Below are 19905 nucleotides of genomic sequence, written 5' to 3' on the forward strand. Positions count from 1 at the left end.
GTATGTTCCCCCTTTTTCCCTGACGGGTTTTGTGGTGAACGCGGGCCCCTCTCTGTATGGTAAGAAAGAGTTCTTTCTATCCTATAACATGTCACAAATCCTCCTACTTTGAGTGTGATTTTATGTGTGCAAAAAGCCAGGAGGCTTGGTTTGGGAGTTAACAATCTATTGTATACATGTTTTAAAGATGTAATCTGTGGCATTCTGGGAATCTTATGGGTTAAGTATAAGCTACCTACCAGTCAGAAGCCACGGACATGTAGACTGCCTTCCAAATCAGATCTCCAGCTATTAGCAGGCCTCCCGAACGGCCATGCGGTCCGCCAGGGCCGGTACCGCCAACCACGCCATATCCCCATGCAGAGAGAGTGTTGTGTGCCTGCAGCACACCGCTAGTCAGCACAGGCCGCCGCCATTTTTTTTGCTGGATCGCACGAGCCGCCATTTTGGCGTAGCCTCGTGTCTCCAGCATGGGGGCGGCCATGTTTGAGGTGATCCTACACCTCGTGGAGCTTGGGGGAGGCGCCGGAAGGCGTGCAGAGGAGCGGAGCCGCCTCCCTTCTTCCTGGGCAGCCAGCCAAAAGACTTCCTGTTTGTCAAGACAGCGCTGTAAGCTGTTGCAGTTTAACTCTGAGCATCAAGTGGTGAGCCTGGGGGTCTATCTCTCTCTCTCTCGATCGATAGGGATCCCTAGCAGGTAACACTAAGGGGCTTTTTGTGGCGCTGGGGGTCAGAAAAAAAAAAAAAAAAAAAAGTTTTTTTCTTTTTGAATTATATTATCCAGGAAGTAACTGGAGTTATCATGGACCCTGCCACACATATTCCCCCACCTGTTTCCCTCGAGGGGGCCTCGGGACCCGCCGGTGCACAGAGTATAGAGTCATTTACAGCAATTTTGGAGTCTATGGTGGCTCGGGTGGAGGCGGCCTGTCAGGGACGGGGGTCAAGGAAGCGACCCCCGCCTACCCCTATACCATCTGACACCTCTGACTCAGATTCAGAGATGGTCACGGCAGTTGCAGGTTCCTCTGCAAGGGCTGTTATCCCAGGTAAAGCCCCCTCAGACAGTGAGGAGGACGCTTCTTCTCCTGCTATAATTCAGGAAGGAGCATTGGTGGACGCACTAGTTGTGGCAGTGCAAGAAACCTTAAAACTTGAGGCTTTACCGGCAGAGGCAACTGAAACAGAGAGGCCTTTCGGTACTAATAAGCCCATCAAGATGGCGAAGGCTTTTCCGGTACCTAAATGTTTTGGTAATCAGATTAAAGGAGAATGGGAGCATTCTAAACGTACCTTTACTATTTCCAAGCGTATTGCTAGACGCTATCCGTTTGAGGAATCCATCATTAAGAAATGGACGGTACCACCAGTCGTGGATCCGCCTATTTCCAGGCTGAATAAAGCCACGGTTATTCCAGTGGAGGACACTTCGTCCTTTAAGGATCCGGTGGATCGAAAGATAGAAGCAGAGTCCCGCACTATCTTTTCTCTGATAGGGTCAGCATTTAGACCAGTAATTGTTATTGGTCTAGTTTCCCAGACACTTACGGAATGGGCGAAAATGGTACGCCAAGATCTTAGGGGAAAAGATATTCCCCAGGAGACATCTGATTTGATGGAACAGATCATACAAGGGCTACGGTTTATCTGTGACGCAGCCTTGGACACAACTCCCTTATTAGGGCATGCATCTAAGTTAGCAGTGATCCTCAGACGTGTGCTGTGGTTAAAATGCTGGTCAGCTGACCTAGGTTCCAAAAAGACCTTGACCAATCTCCCTTTTTAGGGGAATCGTCTATTTGGGGCCAACCTAGATGAAATCATTAAGGATGCCACTGGGGGCAAGAGCACTTTCTTGCCACAGGCTGCAAAAGCTAAGGGACCTCGCAACAAGCGAGGACCTTTCTTTACCGCCCATAAAGGGCGCCCGGCTGGTACTAGCGGGAAAGGCAAGACTCCTCCAGGAGGATTCAAGAAGGGCTGGTCGGACAAGCAGAGGACCAACCCAGCCAAACCCGAAGCAAAGGAGTACACAGCCTGAAGGTGCGCCCCCACCCGGTTTCAGGGTGGGGGGACGTTTTCACCGGTATTCAGGACATCAGATCGAGCATCAACCACTACTACCGGTGCGATTCTTCCCTTCCAACATTTAAGTACCACAGGAAGCGTTAGTTACCGTTCCCTGAATAGATCTTTTCCTTTACCCTTTCCTAAGATTAGTCTCGATACCACACAGGAATCGGATCTGGTTGACCAGATAGGCCAAGTAGCCTCTAGTCGGGTGACTTAGGTCCCTGAGGTTCAACCAGAAAAGATCACCCTTCCTGATAACTATCAGGTATCTGATAAATGTGTGGAAACAGAAAACGACCAGACTTCCTCGGATGGTCGGGGCCAGATAGCTCTAGGGACGCCTGGTTCAGATCCAATCAGCGCCAGTGGTCCTAGAAATTCTAGGCTGGCCTCCCCAAGCCGGCCTGGCCGACTTGGACATGCTAGTCGCAGACGTTCCGTGGGAACTTCGTCTCAGGGAGTGTCTGTGGTCTCAAGGACCAAGTTACCTTCGTGCTTTACAGTCGCTGGTTTTAATGGCCTGGCCATTGAGACCCAAGTACTGAAGGACAGAGGTTTGTCTACTTCAGTCATTTCTACCCTTATTAAAGCAAGGAAAGCGACTTCCAGCAAAGTCTATTATCACACATGGAAGACTTATATTGCGTGGTGCGAATCTTTAGGATTTCCTCCACGTACCTATTCGGTGTCTCGAATATTGGCCTTTTTGCAACAAGGGGTTGAGCAGAAGCTAGCCTTGAGCACCATCAAGGGTCAAGTTTCAGCATTAGCAATCTTCTTTCAGAAGCCGTTAGCTACCAAATCCTTGGTGCGGAATTTCATCCAGGGGGTGCGGCACCTGGCTCCTCCAGTCCGCGCGCCCTTACCGCCCTGGGATCTTAATTTGGTTTTGTCGGTTCTACAGAAACCTCCTTTTGAAAACATCAGGGAGATTCCCTTGCTTACTTTATCCCAGAAGGTGGCCTTCTTGGTGGCTATTACTTCTGCTCGCAGGGTGTCAGAACTGGCTGCATTATCATGCCAGTCCCCATACCTAGTGATTCATAGGGATAAGGTAGTACTTCATCCTAAGCCATCTTTTCTTCCTAAGGTGGTTTCAGATTTTCATCTGAATGAAGATATTGTACTACCTTCCTTGTGTCCTCAGCCCAAGCATCATCGGGAACATGCGTTGCATTCCTTAGATGTGGTTCGGGCAATCAGGGTATACCTGAAAGCTACGGAATCATTCCGTAAGACGGATTCACTTTTTGTGATCACGGATGGCCCCAGAAAGGGTTTGCCTGCATCTGCCGCAACCATTGCCAAATGGATTAGACAAACAGTGGTACAGGCTTATTCTATTAAGGGTCAGAGTCCTCCGTTCCCTGTTAGGGCGCACTCCACTCGAGCGCTCAGTACTTCCTGGGCCTTTCGCCATCAGGCGTCAGTGGTCCAGGTATGTAAGGCGGCCACCTGGTCGTCGGTATATACCTTTACAAAATTCTATAAAATTGATGTGACGGCATCGGCGGATGCCTCATTTGGCCGCAAGGTTTTGCAGGCCGCAATTTGAGGAGACCGGTGGTCTACCTCGAGGGTTTTTTTCTGTTTGAAAATTTTTTTGTTGAGTCTCATCATTAAGGATGAGCATTGTAAACTTCTAGTTGGCACCGGTTGGGCCTTCTAGATTGGGATTTGATTTCCATTTTCCCACCCCTCAGTTGTGATGCTGCTCTGGGACGTCCCGAAGGTGGTGTATCACCGAGGACTACGTCTGTCGATGAGCGCTAGAGAAAAATGGATTTTTGTAAAATCTTACCGTAAAATCCTTTTCTCTTAGCTCATCGACAGACGTAGTCCCCGCCCCTCTGTTTTGGAGTTGGGTTGGGTTAAATTCTCTAAGCACTGCTTTTTCACATAACTGATTTGCTGAGGCAGAGAGAGAGAGGATATACCCTCTGGGACTGCCCCTAGGGTGTGGCCAGAGCTTTTTAATTTCCTGTCTAGTCCTGCTCCTGCGGAGGTAACATAACCCGAAGGTGGTGTATCACCGAGGACTACGTCTGTCGATGAGCTAAGAGAAAAGGATTTTACGGTAAGATTTTACAAAAATCCATTTTTCTCTTTTGAAACATTGACGGACACAGCTTTCCATATTCATAACCATAGGGTTATATTGTCCTCTACAGGAGTAGGATACTAGGCAGAAAAGACTTGGCTACACCTAAGCTGGTATACATCCCCTCTGCTATAGGCCTTCAGTTTTTTTTTCTGCCTAGTCATGAGTAAGAACCCAGTTCCCTGCCGGGATCTTTGGACCTGGCATTTTTTCTATTTACATGGCATTTTTTTCTCTCTCTTTTTTTTTTTTTTTCCCTGTGAGATCTACAATCAACTGCTGGGCTGGGTGATGGGCTGCATAGCTAGATCTAGTGGTCCCCCCAGTCAGACCAGAGCTACACGCTGGGTCGACCGCGACATAGGCCCACTGGACAGGGACTGGCCTGTGGGTTAAACGCCTTGCTAGCTCACATAGGACTGGGTCTTGACCCGAGTCGCAGCATTCCTCCTGGCCATTTCAATGGTGAGGGGGTTCTGTCCGGAGTGGTGCCTGCCTGGTTCCTGGTATGGTGAGTCGCTGTCCCCCTTCTCCCCCCAGATGTGGATTGGGGTGAACGCAGGCCCACTGGACTGTCGGACCTGCGGATCCCCCCCTCGCTCCAGACCCCCCTTTAGTTTGGTGGTGGGGTGGTATACTACACTGTACTGGTGGTGGGGGGGGTCAGGCCTTTTCTCCTGCTGTTAACACCTGCTTTTTCCCTTGACACCGCACGTGGATATTTGCTATCTCTGGTGCTTCTCTGTTTCGTACCCCTTTTCTGGTGGTCCACAAAGATAAGGTGGTTCTTCGGCCAGGTCTGGCTTTCCTTCCTAAGGTGGTCTCTGACTTCCATTTGAATGAAGACATTGTTTTGCCTTCTTTGTGTCCCAGGCCCAAACATCCTAAGGAATTTGCTTTGCATACCCTGGATGTGGTTCGGGTGATTCTGGTGTATCTGGCACCCATGATGTCTTTTTGGAGGTTAGACTCACTATTTGTAATCACGGACGGGCCAAGAAAAGGGCTGTTCTCTTCATCTGCGACCATTTCCAGATGGATCAGACAGACTGGGACTCAGGCCTATGCTATCAAGTGTCAGGTTCCGCCTTTCTCTAACGGTACGCTCTACTCGGGTGCTTAGTGCTTCTTGGGCCTTTCTTCATCAGGCGTCAGTGGTAGGTTTGCAAGGCAGCCACTTAGTCGTTTGTGCACGCTTTCACTAGATTCTGCAAAGTAGATGTGTTGGCATCTGCGGATGCTTCCTTTGGCCGCAAGGTTTTTAGAGGCTGCTGAATTTTTTGTTGTTCCACCCCTCCACAAAGGCAGGGGAAAGCTGTTCCACCCTCCAGATCCTGGCGCAAAAGCTTAGTCTACCCTATCAAGGTCTGGTACACTAAGGCTAAGCTTTTGCGCCAGGATCTGGAGGGTGGAACAGCTTTCTCCTGCCTTTGTGGAGCTGGCGGACCAGTTGGCCCAAGGGTTACAGTTTATCTGTGATGCCTCTCTGGATGCTGCTCCCTTCGTTTCTAGGGTGTCCATGACAGCAGTGGTCCTTCGGGCATTGATATGGCTGAAATGCTGGTCTCCGGACCAAACTTCCAAGAAAGCCTTATTGGATCTCCCCTTTGTGGGGGATCACCTTTTTGTCTTCCCTGGATGAAATCATTGACGGAGTCACAGGAGGGAGGAGTACTGTCCTCCCCCAGGCTTTCAGGGGCATGGAGTCTCATCGCAGACGTGGTCCTTTTTTCTCGGCTCATAAGTGGCTTCTTCGTCCCTCGGGGTCACGACAAAGGATCCAAATCCATTAGGACTGTCTCCGGAGGTTCCAAGAGACCCTAGCCTAGTAAGCCAAGAGCAGGTTCTTCCAGACCGGCAGACAAGCCCTCTTCTGCCTGAAAGGGCACCCTCACCCGTATCTGGGGTGGGGGGGGGGGTGGGGGTCATCTTTGTTTTTTTTTTTTCTGAACCCGTGGACCTCTCTGATTCAAGAGAGGTGGATCCACGAGCTGATTCCGTCCGGCTCACAGTGGGGGATTGCGGTACTAGGGTACCTTGACAATCATCTTCTGCAAGCAGTCTCCAACTGCACTAAAGGACAGCCTGGAAATCACTGTGCGGACTCTGCAGGAGTTTGGTTGGACATTGAATTTCCAGAAGTCTGCTCTGGTTCCGTCGTCCAGGTTGGACTATCTGGGTCTAACCCTGGACTCTGCCTCAGCCAGGGTGTTTCCTCCGCTGGACAAGCTCCAGAAGCTGCAGGATGCCATTTGACTTCTGTTGTCCAGCAGTTGATAGTCTCTCAGGACATGCATGCATGTGCTGGGCCTGATGGTGTCTACCTTTTGAGGCGTTTCTGTTTGCACAGTTCCACATGAGACCTCTGCAGAGAGAGAGTCTTGCCAAGTGGGACAAGAATCCACAGTCTCTAGACAATCTGATTCTGCTAAGCTGGGGTATGAGATGGTCCCTGATCTGGTGGCTTTGCTCTTCGAAAGGGAAAATCCTTCCTTTCCCTGTTCTGAACGGTGGTCACCACCGATGCCAGCTTGTCCGAGTGGGGAGGTGTCTTGGGCACGGAATGTGCTCAGGGGATTTGGACTCTGGAGGAGTCCAGACTACCAATCTATATTCTGGAACTTCGGGCGATCAGACTTTGTCTGGCCCATTGGACAGTTCGTCTTCAAGGGTGTCTGGTACAGATTCAATCGGACAATGCCACGGCCGTGGCATATGTCAGACACCAAAGGGACACAAAAAGGGTCTTAGCAGCTTGGGAAGTAGCCAGCATTCTAGGGTTGGTGGAATGTTTCGTTCCAGCTCTCTCTGCTGTACATATTTCTAGGGGTGGTAAATTGGCAGGCGGATTGTGTCTGATCAGGGAAAATGGTCACTTCATCAGGAGTTATTTCATTAGCTCTGTCTCCGGTGGGGAACTCCTGAGGGGGACCTGTTGGCCTCTTGCCTCAACAGGAAAGTACAGAGATTCGTGGCAAGGTCCAGGGATCCTCTATCCTATGCCACAGATGCACTGGTGGCTCATTGGGGCCAGTACTGTCTGATATATGCCTTTCCCCCTGTGCAACTTCTGCCGAGACTTCTGCGAAAGGATCAGGGCAGAAGGAATTCGGGTCATTCTAGTGGCCCCAGTCGTTGGTTTTAACGGCTTGGTTGTTGAAAGCCAGGTGCCGAAGGATAGGGTGTTGTCTGACTCGGTGATTCCCACACTGTTAAAAGCTAGAAAATCTACCTCTAGGAAGATTTACCATCACGTCTGGAAGTCGTACATTGAGTGGTGCATGTCTGTGGGGGTTTCTCATTGTTCCTTTTCAATGGCTCAAATTTTGGCATTCCCACAAAGAGGAATGCCCCCAAAAGAAAGCTCTAGGTGTATGGAAAAAAATTATAAAAATGTCATGGGTGCAGTGTAGAATGACTGCGCAATTGTCATTCAAAGTGTGACCGCACTGAAAGCTAAAAATTCGCTTGGGCAGAAAGGAGGGGGGGGTAAAATTGCCCAGTAGGCAAGTGGTTAAATTAGAATTCCAGGCTTAACCCTAACTACTCCTAAAACTGTCCCCTACCCTCTTCTAATGCCTATGCTTACCAATCTTTTTAAGATGGATAGTATATACTTGCCTATTTCAGCTCTCCCTGGTTTGGTCATGTGATCTCCCGTGTCTGTGGCGTTGCAGGGGAGTGAAGAGAGTGATCCTACAATGTCTAGTAAAGCCTGAAGCAGTGGCGTCACCCATTGGCTTTAATGGTCCATCTGTTGTTGGTGCTCCCTCCTCTCTCCTGCAGTCAGCAGAGGGGGTAAGACAGTTTTAAAAGTAGTTAGGGGTTAAGCCCTAAATTCCACAAAAAACAAAACAAAGAAAAAAAATGTAAAGGCTTTCTCTGGTTCTAAGGCAAAGTTCTTAAAGGAGTTGTAAGGGTAGAAGGCTTTTTATCTTAATGTATTCTATGCTTTAAGAGTAAAAGCCTTCTGTGTGAAGCAGCATCCCCAGCACCCCCTAATACTTACCTGAGCCCCATCTCTGTCCAGAGATGTCCACGAGTCCCTCGGCCGTATGGGACTCTCGTACCTGATTGGCTGAGACACAGCCATGGCGCCATTGGCGCCCATGGCTGTCAATTGGTCAGTTTGCGAATCCAGGGAGAGAGGGGGGCAGGCCGAATGGCAGCTCCGTGTCTGAATGGATACACAGAGCTGCACCTCTGCTCGGTGCTTGGGTGCCCCCATAGCAAGCGGCAGTAGGAGGGGAGGGGCCAGGAGTTCTGAAGAGGGACCCAAGAAGAGGAGGTTCGGGTTGCCCTGTGCAAAATTAACTGCACAGAGCAGGTAAGTATGATGTATGTTTAAAAAAAAAAAAAAAAAGACTTTACAATCCCTTTACGTAATTGTATGTTAGTGATTAAAACTGCTCCAACGCTGGAAGCAGTAAAAGTTTTTTATATTACAACTAAATTACTGCAAGCAGTGTAAATATGTTTTGAACAAACCAACTATTCCTTTCCCCATTACCAATTCTATTTATTTCCTACAATCTTCTTTTAAAGTACTTCTAAAGTTAAAACAGTTTTTTACCTTCATGCATTCCCTGCATTGAGATAACAAATTTTACTACTTGTTATGCCCCCACCCTGATCCAGCACTGTACCCAGCTGCAGTTCTTCTCTCCCCTCTCCCTAGTCCCACAGGAGACTCAGGCAGCAGTCGGAGCCTGTGTGTCTGTGGACGCACACAGCCTGGCTCAGGAGCATGCCTGCACGTGTGCCCCATAGAACACGCAGGAGTGTAAGAGTGGATATCGCTAGAGGGGGCCTCCAGGTGAGGAGGAAATGCACCACTGTGCAGGTAAGTATAAACCTTTTTTTTTTTTTTTTTTATTTTAGGGAAAGAAATATGCATTACAACCACATAAATGCTTATGTATTTTTAACATTTGAAAGTTCAACTGTAAATATCTTGTTTTTTTTTTTTTCTCCCCTTTTCTCTTTTTATTTACATTCTTGTAAAGATGCAGTCAAAGGAAGTAACCTTTCTCCTGCTTGTCAACCTTGTATCCTTCCACCAGAAAAAAGACCACCAGAGCCTCCTGGGCCACCTCCTCCACCATCTGTTTCCAAGGACCATGTTACTGACTCGGAGCCAGTGGGGACAACTTCCCTAATGCAACTTTTCTCTCAGACAGAAGTAGAGCCTGCCGCCATGAAGGTTTGTAGAGAGAACCAAGGATTGAGCTCGGACTTTACCCAAAATCTGCCCCCAAGGACTTACAGCTCAGAGGGGCCAGAAGACATAGACTCAGGGCAAATGCTTGGAGAGCAGTCTCCTCAATCGATAGCGAAAAGCCGAACATTTCCAGTACAGCTGGGAGATACAAGTGGTTACCAGGGAACAGGATCCCTGCAGTTCCCAGGGGATCAAGACCTCAGGTTTACAAGGGTCCCTCTGGGGATGCATTCTGGCACAGTGGCCACACATGGACAATTAGAGGTTACCAGTAACAGCTCTCATCTTTACCAAGAGGCCAAAATCCCCAGCTACAGTGATTTGGGGTCAGGAACTGCAGCAACAGCAAACCAGTCTTGGGTTGCCCCACCCCAGGTATTCAACAAGACATACAGAGCGCCTACACGTGCAACTCCAAGGGGAGGGCAAGGAAGAGGTGTCCCTTATTGAGTTTGTTATACTGTTCTTTAATTGCCTTTCCTGGCCTCTTTTTAAATGTGATGACGGACTAGGCGTGGTTAGCTTTGGCAGCTGCGTTGGATGTAAACCCAGAGAGCCTTGAAAATTTGGTTGGGTTTTCAAGAAGGGAAGTATGAGAGAAGGGTACTGACTTTAAATGGTCAATTGCTGCTTCATGAATGTGTTCGGGACACTTGTACCTGTGATCTACAGTTTACCCTCCCCATTCATTGGTATTTTCCAAGTTTTAGTCACTTGGGCAAGTGACGGTTCTTCAGAGATGGCAAGTACCATCATTCTCAGATGGTTAAAGGTGGGCTGCATATTGCGGTGTTAAGTGTTCAAAATTATCCCATCTGCTACCAAAGGGCTCACAATGCTATTCCGCATTGTAGGTCTATTTGGAAATGTATCTAATTATGTGGTACCCCTCAGGAAACTAATAAGAGAGACCCACATGAATGCAAATGCAGCTGGCTGTGTACAGTTTTTTTAAGAGATTTTTTTCTCTTGTGTCATTAACTGCTGGATTATACATGCAATTTCTCACTGTTTTCCTCTAAACTGCTTTTGTTTTGTTTTACTTCACACCTTCTGGAGCACCTCATGCTCTTAAAGGAAATTCCAAGGAAAAGACCGTGTCGGTGAACAAATATTGTTATGCCCTATTAAGTTTATATAAATATATACTTTTTTAAGTTGTATTTTTAGGGCAAATTTAGGCCTCCATTACACAAACTCCTGTCTTTGTTTTTCCCCTGGTTGTGTTCGCTGACTCTGTGGAAAAAATAATTTTTTTTAAAGTTGTTGAAGGGCCTAGACAAATAAACAAGAATGACAAAGTACTATTACTGCTTTGTTAATATTGTTATTGAGTGGAAAGTTGTATGATTTATCTAGCGCATTAACAGTAAGGCGTATTAAAATGCTTCTATGGATCTACCTGCTAGGAGGAAAAAATCCAGCTTAAAAAAGGTGTTTATGTGCGCATGACATTTAGAAGCATATGTGGGCAGACTCATTCCATTGGCTACAGTATACATTTATTCTAGCCATTAGAATACATTTACGCGCACACAGTGCAAATGTGCTTCTCTAGGAACACCAGTTTAGGGCATAACAGTAGAAAGATGTGTGTTGGGGGCAAGTAAGCTAACCCTGCACAATCCTGATCTGATAACGCTTGGGTATAACCAAGCTAGCAGCTGTGTTTACATTAATACAGGAGTGCTGGACTGGCAGGAAAGAGGAGGTGGTCAGAGAACACAGCTCCTGCCTCCTTCTAGCTCTCTCTTAACCACTTTCAGCGCTTGGCTTTGCTCCTTCTTCCCCTCCAACTCTTTCTTTCTGGCAGTACAGCACTCCTGGTGACCCTCTCACCCCCACGGTAAATCACTATGCCCAGGGCAGTTGCCCCTCCTAAAACCCAACCCCCCCCCCCCCCCCGCCCCATTGTCCCAGCCCTCTTTAAAGGTGTGAAGTGTGGGGTTATCCTCATCCTGGCTTCAATGTTTGCTGACCTAGGACAACTATGCGAGTATTGGAGCTAATGCCACTTTACCTGCATACTAGTTCCAGGTCAGGGACTCTAATTAGCAAAGGAAGGATAAGGATGGTGACTGTAGGTTCTGTAGTGATCTTTATCAACAAGCTCACTTTCAATAATCAATCTAGAATGTGCATTTATTGTTAAAGCACTAAATCATAAACAACTGCCATACTTTTATTCTCTTTTTACTGCCTTATTTCAGCCACTTCTGTCTTCATGAGCATACCCAAGGTGGCTGCATGTGATTGCTAAGAATGGGATTACTGATGGTGGCCACACATGAATGTATCTACACATTTACATGACACTTGGGGGGGGGGGGGGGGGATGACAAGTTGACAGCTAGAAACACTTTTGTTATCAAGAAAATTCTTGTCATCTGAATCAGCACTAATAAGGTGATCAGTGCCTTTTTTGACAGCTATTTTCTTAAATAAGTTTGCTTCGCTCCAAGCTAGTACAAAGAAGCTTTCCTACACTTCAAGAGTCTTTTTTCATGCCCACTACAGTTCCTTATTTCACCGAAATGTCAGCAATTTTACTCATCCCTATTGATTATTGAATTATTACTATTGAATTAGAGCTGCATGATTATTTGTTAAAAAATTGCGTTCTCGATTCATCCCCAAGCCCCCCACCCACGATCTTAAAATGGCATGTTCTTGATTCTTACAGAGCTGCTCTCTGCTCACAGCTGTCAAAAAAAATAAGAGCCTCCGGCAAATGTTTATCAACATGGTTGAAGTCTACTAGATAGCTAAACACAATGTTTTCCTTTCGTTCATTGACGGACACAGCTCCATATCTTCTTCGACCCTTATGCTGCTCTCCATAGGAGTAGTCGGATACAAATTTGAATATGCCCTAGGAGGTATACTTCCTACTTCCTGCTATAGGACTTCAGTTTTTTTCTGCTTAGTCAGGAGTGAGGACCTGGATCCTTGCTGGGATCTCTGGTCCCGGCATTTTTTTATTTTAATATTTTCTGTTCCTGTGAGAACTACAATCAACTGCCGGACTGGGTGACGCACTGGATATCCTAGACCAGTGGTCCTCAACCCTGGCCCTCAGGGCCCACTAACAGGCCAGGTTTGCAAGATAACTGAAATACATCCCAGGTGATCTAATTTGCTGCTCAATGATTTCAGTACTCTAGTCTGCATCTCCCCAAGGTAATACTTAAAATCTGGCCTGTTAGTGGGCCCTGAGGACCGGAGTTGAGGACCACTGTCCTAGACCCTCATGGTTTTCCAAGTCTGGTCAGCGAGCACGACCCAACTTTAGCTCTGCGCTAGGTTGGCTGCGACATAGCCCCACTGGACAGGGGCTGGCCGGCGAGTGAAACACATCACGAGGACCCCTCACGACCTGAGTTGGAGCTTACCTCTGGCCCGCAGCACCCCTATTCCAAGATGGTGTGGTGGACTGCCCGGAGTTGTGCCTGCTCGGTTCCAAAGTGTGGTGAGTAGTGTCCCCCCTTTCCTCTGGGGAAATGTTGGGAGTGGACGTGGGCCCTTTCCTCGGGTTGGTAGGCCCCCTATGTGGCCTTCCTTCTCATTTGTTGTCCCCCACTAGCCGGGGTTCCCCTGTACATGTCACCCTCCCCTTCCCCCTTAGTCTCCCCCTCCCCTGAAAAGTAAGGCTACTTTCAGGTGTTGGGTCATGCGGTATTGGGCTGGATGGGGAGGGAGCGCGCCGGCGGCAGCTCACAATAAAATTTGTATGTGCCTATGTCAGGGTGGCGGTCCCAGCTAGGGCTCAACTGGCGGACTAAAAGTTCCTGGAGGGCCTCTTGGGGTCCTGGGTGCTGCGCTGTGTGGCGGGACCATTTTACTGTAGATGGCTGTTCTGAAGCTTCGGCGGCCATGTTTGTGTAGTCCGGCGGCTATGTTTTCGGAGTTTGCCATTGAAATCAGTGTGGCGGCCATTTTCTTGTAGCCTGTGGAGCAATGATGCAGCAGTAAGCCTCTAGTGGCAGAGATGGCACTTCCTCCTTCTCTCTGATCATAGGAAAAAAGAGAGCAAAGTTTGCCTCAAGTACCCCTCATGGACTAAATTGACAAATGCCTTGATATAAAATCATGTAAATTGTATTAACATATTCAGTTAAAAAGTACAATTGTGTGTCCCTATACAGGAGACCCTATTCACATATATACACAATACACATTAAAATGGACTGTTGTACATTGTATGGTATGATGCTAGGAATAGGATGACACCTGACATGTTTCGGACTTAACAGGGTGATGTCCTTCGAAGGCTGCATCCAAATTCACCCATACATCTAAACAAGACAACACATCATATAAATATATCACTTCAAGATACAATCAATGTATGCTGTTTGATACTGTATGCATATATAATGCAGTACTCACGTAGCCGTAAGGGATTTAGTGTGTAAAAAAACAATCCAAAATTGGCTCATAAAAGAGCTAACGGGGTGGGCATTGCTGGGTGCACTACTACTGTTTATCTCGTTAATATACATAAATATTGTCAGCAACGTAAGTAAAGTGGATATATGCCTGCAGCTTATTAAGAACTGCCATGGTATAGACAGCCCACATGGCTACAGGCAAGTTGATGTTGGGGTAACCTGTGGTTATCAGTATAATGACCACAGTGTTCTGAAGACAGAAAATAAGATCAAGGTATTGTCTTAAACCTTAATCTATATGTTTATCCACTTACCCACTGGGCACTTAAACCCCCTTCCTAACCAGACCAATTTTCAGCTTTCGGTGCTCACATTTTGAATGACAATTACTCAGTCATGCAACACTGTACCCATATGAAATTTTCATCCTTTTTTTTTTTCACACAAAATTTTATAAAAAAAAATAAAAATGCATTTTTCTTTGTTTCGGTTTAAAAGTTTTGCAAATTTAGTCATTTTTCTTCATAAATTTTCTCCAAAATTTATACTGCTACATATCTTAACCACTTAAGCCCCAGAAGATTTTACCCCCTTCCTGACCAGGGTCTATTTTGCGATTCGGCACTGCGTGACTTTAACGGACAATTGCGCGGTCGTGCGACACTGTACCTAAACTAATTTGGCATCCTTTTTTTACCACAAACAGAGCTTTCTTTTGGTGGTATTGGATCACCTGTGCGATTTTTTTTTTTTTTGATCATGCGCTATAAACAAAAGAGCGTCAATTTTGCAAAAATAACAATATTTTTCACATTTTTTATATGAAATTCCCCAAAAAAAGTGTAAAAATCAAAATTTTTTAACATTTTAGGCCAATTTCTTTTTTTTTACCATATGTTTGGTAAAAAAAATCGCAAAAAGCGTATTTTGATTGGTTTGCGCAAAAGTTATTGCGTTTACTAACAAAGGGAAAGATTTTTGTCAATTTTGTAGTTTTTTTTTTTAACGCGTAATGGCGGCGATCTGCTATTTTTTTTTTTTTTTTTTGCGGGACTGCGACATTGGGGCGGACAGATTGGACCCTTGACTGACATTTTTGACACTTTTGGGGTTACCAGTGACATTACTACAGTAATCAGTGCTATACATATGCACTGTTACTGTATAAATGACACTGGCAGTGAAGGAGTTAACTGTATTAGAGAGGGAGGGGTTAAGTGTGTCCTAGGGGCGTGTTTCTAACTGTGATTGGCTGTGGCTTGATGTGTAAGAACAGTGATCAACGGTCCTACATAGTAGAACCGTTTGATCACCATTCTTACACAGGGGAGACTGACAGGCGGCTTTGTTTACACTAGCCGCCTGCCTTTTCTCCCGCTGTCACGGACGATCGCGAGTGCCCGGCGGACATTTTTCACAAAATGGTCATATTACAAAGTTATTTCTCACACACTTTATTGGCATACTTGCAACTACACCCCAAAATATATTCTGCTACTCCTCCTGAGTATGGCAATACCACTTGTGTGGGACTTTTCCACAGCCTGACTACATACAGAGGTCCAACATCCAAGTAGCACCGTCAGGTGTTCTAGGAGCAAATATTGCACAAATAATTTCCTGAGAACCTATCACACTTTTTGAAGGTCCTGGAGCACCAGGACAATGGAAACGCCCACAAAATGACCCCATTTTGGAAAGCAAACACCCCAACACATAATCTAGGAAGCATAATGAGTCTTTTGCTGATGTCATTTTTTTTCCGCAAGTTTTTGTACATAGCACAAATTACACCCCAAAATACATTCTGCTACTCCTGAGTATGACGATACCAGGTGTGTGACACTTTTCCACAGCCTGGCTACATACAGAGGCCCAACATGCAGGGAGCACCGTCTTTTCCTTCCCATTACAATTTTGTGAGGCACTGATAAGCACTGATGTGGCATGGATGAGCACTGACGTGGCATGGATGTGGCACGGATGAGCACTGATATGGCATGGATGTGGCACGAATGAGCACTGATGTGGCACGGATGAGCACTGACGTGGCATGGATGTGGCACGGATGAGCACTGATGTGGCACGGATGAGCACTGATGTGGCACGGATGAGCACTGATGTGGCACGGATGAGCACTGATGTGGCACGGATGAGCACGGATGAGCACTGATGTGGCACGGATGAGCACTGACGTGGCATGGATGAGCACTGACATGGCATGGATGTGGCACGGATGAGCACTGACATGGCATGGATGAGCACTGATGTGGCACGAATGAGCACTGATGTGGCACGGATGAGCACTGACGTGGCATGGATGTGGCACGGATGAGCACTGACGTGGCACGGATGAGCACTGACGTGGCATGGACTGATGTGGCACGGATGAGCACTGATGTGGCACGGATGAGCACTGATGTGGCACCGATGAGCACTGACGTGGCATGGATGAGCACTGGTGTGGCATGGATGTTGCATGGATGAGCACTGACATGGCATGAATGTGGCATGGGTTACCACTGACGTGGCACGTATGAGCACTGGCGTGGCACGGATGAGCAATGGCGTGGCACGGATGAGCACTGGCGTGGCACGGATGAGGCATGGATGGGGCATGCATGAGGTTTCATTGAGGTATGGATGAGGCAGAGGAGGCGTGTAGCTGCAGTTTCTCTCCTCGCACACTGTACCGACATGCGCCGGTTTGTTGACAAGTGATTGCTTCGTCACCAAGTGATCACAAGGTAAAGGGCCGCTCTCACTGGCCCTTTACCACGATCCGTGATGCGCTGGGTCCCTGGGACCCGGCGAGTACGGACTGCTACGCGTGCGCGCACCAGGGGGGAGCGCGATTCTGGGAGGACTTCGTACGCCCTCCCAGAATTAGCCAACAGCACTGTAGCCGTCATTCGGCTATGGCCCGGTCGGCAAGTGGTTAAAGTGAAGTATCAAGCTGCACATACCTTAAATCTATATATAGAGAGCCTATTAAGAAGCAGGTTGCTCAGCATAGACCCAGCTTACCTAATGCTTGTGAGATGGATTATATGTGCTTATCTGAATCGGGAAGTAATTGTGGATAATACCGTACAGCTGGTGCTCCTTGTTAGATTAGAGCGCTGTTTGTTGTAATTAGTGTTTGAGAACGGATCCCCTGAAGAATGTGCACGCGGCGCCGCCCAGACCTGAGAGGCGTGGCAGCGCCCCGCGTCAGGACATCGCCGGCGCGTGATTGTCACGCGCATTGGGAGCGGCTGCTCCAAGGATGGAAGTCACAAGGAAGTGACTCCATGACACAAAAATGCAAAGGCCCTACCGCTGTATTGAACAGCGGAGGGCCTTTGTGCAACAGGGACCACACAGAACCATCCCGAGCCCCCACACCAACAGCAGCATAGCCCAGTACTGCATTATAAACAGCGAGTTACCCCACGGGGTCTGTGTTCACGCACCCAGAGTGCTCTTACAGTGAGGATGAATCCACTTCCACTACGGCCACGCATGAAAGGGCGCTTGTGGAGGCACGGATTGTATCAGTGCATTAAACTTTAAAATTGGAGGACGCAGCTAACGCTTCACTGGTGTAATTCAACACCCGTAGACCTTACAAGGTGACTAAAGTGTTCCCCTTTCCTGCCTATTTCAACGAGATTGAAACGCTAGTGGGGATCCCCTAACCAACTGGTTGGCATTCCTAAGCATTTCGCTTGGACGTATCTCTTTTAAAGAAGTTGACAGGTCCCACCGGTGGATTCTCAGGTTTCCAGATTGAATAAAGCCACGCTTCTTCCGGTGGAGGATTCCCTGTCTTTTAAGGACCCTGTGGACCAGAGAACTGAGGCTCCAGTCTGATACCTTTTCACCATGGCAGGTTCACTTTTTAGGCTGGCGTTTGCCATCACCTTGGTCTCCCAGAACGGAATGGGCCAAGCTTCTGCACCAGGATCTGGAAGGGGGTAAACATCCCCCTGAACTGGCGGGTCACTTGATACAGGGGTTACAGTATATCTGTGATGCCTCCCTGGATGCGGCCCCTTTGGCTTGCAGGGTGTCTGTGACAGCTGTGATCCTTCGCTGCATGATTTGGTTGAAATACTGGTCTGCGGACCAGGCTTCCAAAAAAGGTGCTGACTGATCTACCCTTTGCAGAAGGCCGTCTGTTCGGGGATTCCATGGCAGAGATCATTAATTTTCGGGAGGTAAGAGTGCTCTGCTTCCTCAGGTTGCCAAGAGCAAAGAGCCTCATAAACGTAGTCCTTTCGTCCAGCAGGTTCGCAGGACAAGGGATCAAGATCCATCTGTAACTTTGCGGGAGGCTCCAAGACACGCTGAGTTGGTAAGTCAAAAGCGCCCCGCAGATAAGCTCTCATCTGCCTGAAGGAACGCCCTCACCCATATCTGGGGTGGGGGGGACGCCTTTGTTTCTTTCCAGACCCGTGGACCTTGCTCATTCAAGACAAATGGGTCCACAAGTTGATTCAGTCCGGTTACAAGATCGAGTTCCGGTCCTTGCCTCTGGCGCAGTTCTTCCCTTCCAATTTGCGCCTGTCCTCGGATCAGTTGCAGGGCCTTTACGGGGTTGTGCAGAATCTGTTATCACGGGAAGTGCCGGTTCCAGAGTTGAAACATTTTCAGGGATTTTATTGAAATCTGTTTACTGTTCCCAGGAAGGAAGGCAAGGTCCGTCCGATCTTGGACCTCTAGGCTCTGAACCGCTTTGTGCGGGTTCAGAAACTTTGGATGGAGTCCATTCGCACAGTAGTGGCATGAAGGGGATTATCTGCCTTCTATTGATATCAATGACGCTTACCTTCATATCCCAGTTTATGTCAGGCATCAGCGTTTCCTTCGCTTTGCTGTGGGAGGGGAGCATTATCAATTAGTGGCATTCCCCTTTGGTCTTACCTCAGCTCCTCGGGTGTTCACAAAAGTGTTGGCCCCGTTGTTGGCTTTGCTCAGGCTGAGGGGGATCGCGGTACTGGGGTATATGGATGATCTCCTGCGAGCAGAGTCTTCATCTGCTCTAAAAGGAGGATCTGAACATCCCTGTGCTGGACACTGAATTTTCAGAAATCAGTTCTCACTCCGTCCAACAAACTGTATGACCTGGGGACTGACTCTGGATTCAGCTTCAGCCCGGGTGTTTCTTCGGGAGGAGAAACTGCTGAAGTTTCAGAATGCGATTTGGCTTCTGTTGTCCAACCATTGGTCATCTCTCAGGACTCACAACTGCTGGGGTTGATGGTCTCCACCCTTGAGACGGTCCTATTTGCTCAGTTCCATATCAGGCCTCTGCAAAAGGAGCTTCTTGCCAAATGGGACAAGAATCCTCAACCCCTGGACAATCTGATCTTGTTGAGCCAGGGTGCGAGGGGATCCTTGATTTGGTGGCTTCATTCCCCTGCGCTTCAGCAGGTGAAGTCTTTTCTCTTCCTGTATTTGACAGTGGTTTTCATGGATGCCAGGCTGTCTGGGTGGGGAGGTGTCTTGGGCACAGACTCGGCTCAAGGTGTTTGGACTTGGGAGGAGGACAGATCGTTTTCAGGGGTGCCTGGTAATGGTTCAGTCGGACAATGCCACAGCTGTGGCAAATGTCAATCATCAAGGAGGCACAAGAACTGCCCTAGTGGCCCGGGAATTAGCTGGCATTCTAAGGTGAACAGAACGATATGTGCCGACCCTCTCTGCTGTGCACATTCCAGGGATGGAAAATTAGCAGGCGGACTACCTCAGTCGACAGGCGTTGGAGCCAGGCAAATAGTCTCTTCACCCAGAAGTGTTTCAACAATCTCCAGTGGGGAGCCCACGATGTGGACCTGTTAGCCTCTCTCAATCGGAAGGTTCAGAGGTTTGTGGCAAGGTCTCAGGATCCTTTGGCCGATACCGGAGATGCTCTGGTGGCCCCTTGGGGTCAGTATCGTCTCATTTATGTTTTTCCTCCACTACAATTTCTGCCGAGACTTCTGCACAGAATCGAGGCAGAAGGGATTCCAGTCATTCTGGTGGCTCCAGACTGGCCTCGTCTGTCTTGGTGTGCAGGCCTAGTAAGGCTGGTAGCCGATGCTCCTTGTTGACTCCTTCTTAGAGAAGATCTTGTGTCTCAAGGCGCAATCTTC

The 19905-nt window shown here is 48.0% G+C and overlaps 1 protein-coding gene across 1 annotated transcript in view; it reads left to right on the forward strand.

Annotated features, from left to right (window-relative positions):
• Positions 1-10699, forward strand: part of CDK12 (cyclin dependent kinase 12) — a 265108-nt gene extending 254409 nt beyond the window's left edge. Inside the window, exon 14 of the mRNA XM_082271762.1 lies at positions 9181-10699. Coding sequence (XP_082127888.1) covers positions 9181-9845 — 665 coding nt within the window. The 3' untranslated portion in view covers positions 9846-10699. The remainder of the gene's footprint in view (positions 1-9180) is intronic.
• Positions 10700-19905: the final 9206 nt, after the last annotated feature.

This window comes from Pelophylax lessonae (assembly GCF_965119305.1).
Source record: "Pelophylax lessonae genome assembly, chromosome: 11".
Taxonomy (NCBI): Eukaryota; Metazoa; Chordata; class Amphibia; order Anura; family Ranidae; genus Pelophylax; species Pelophylax lessonae.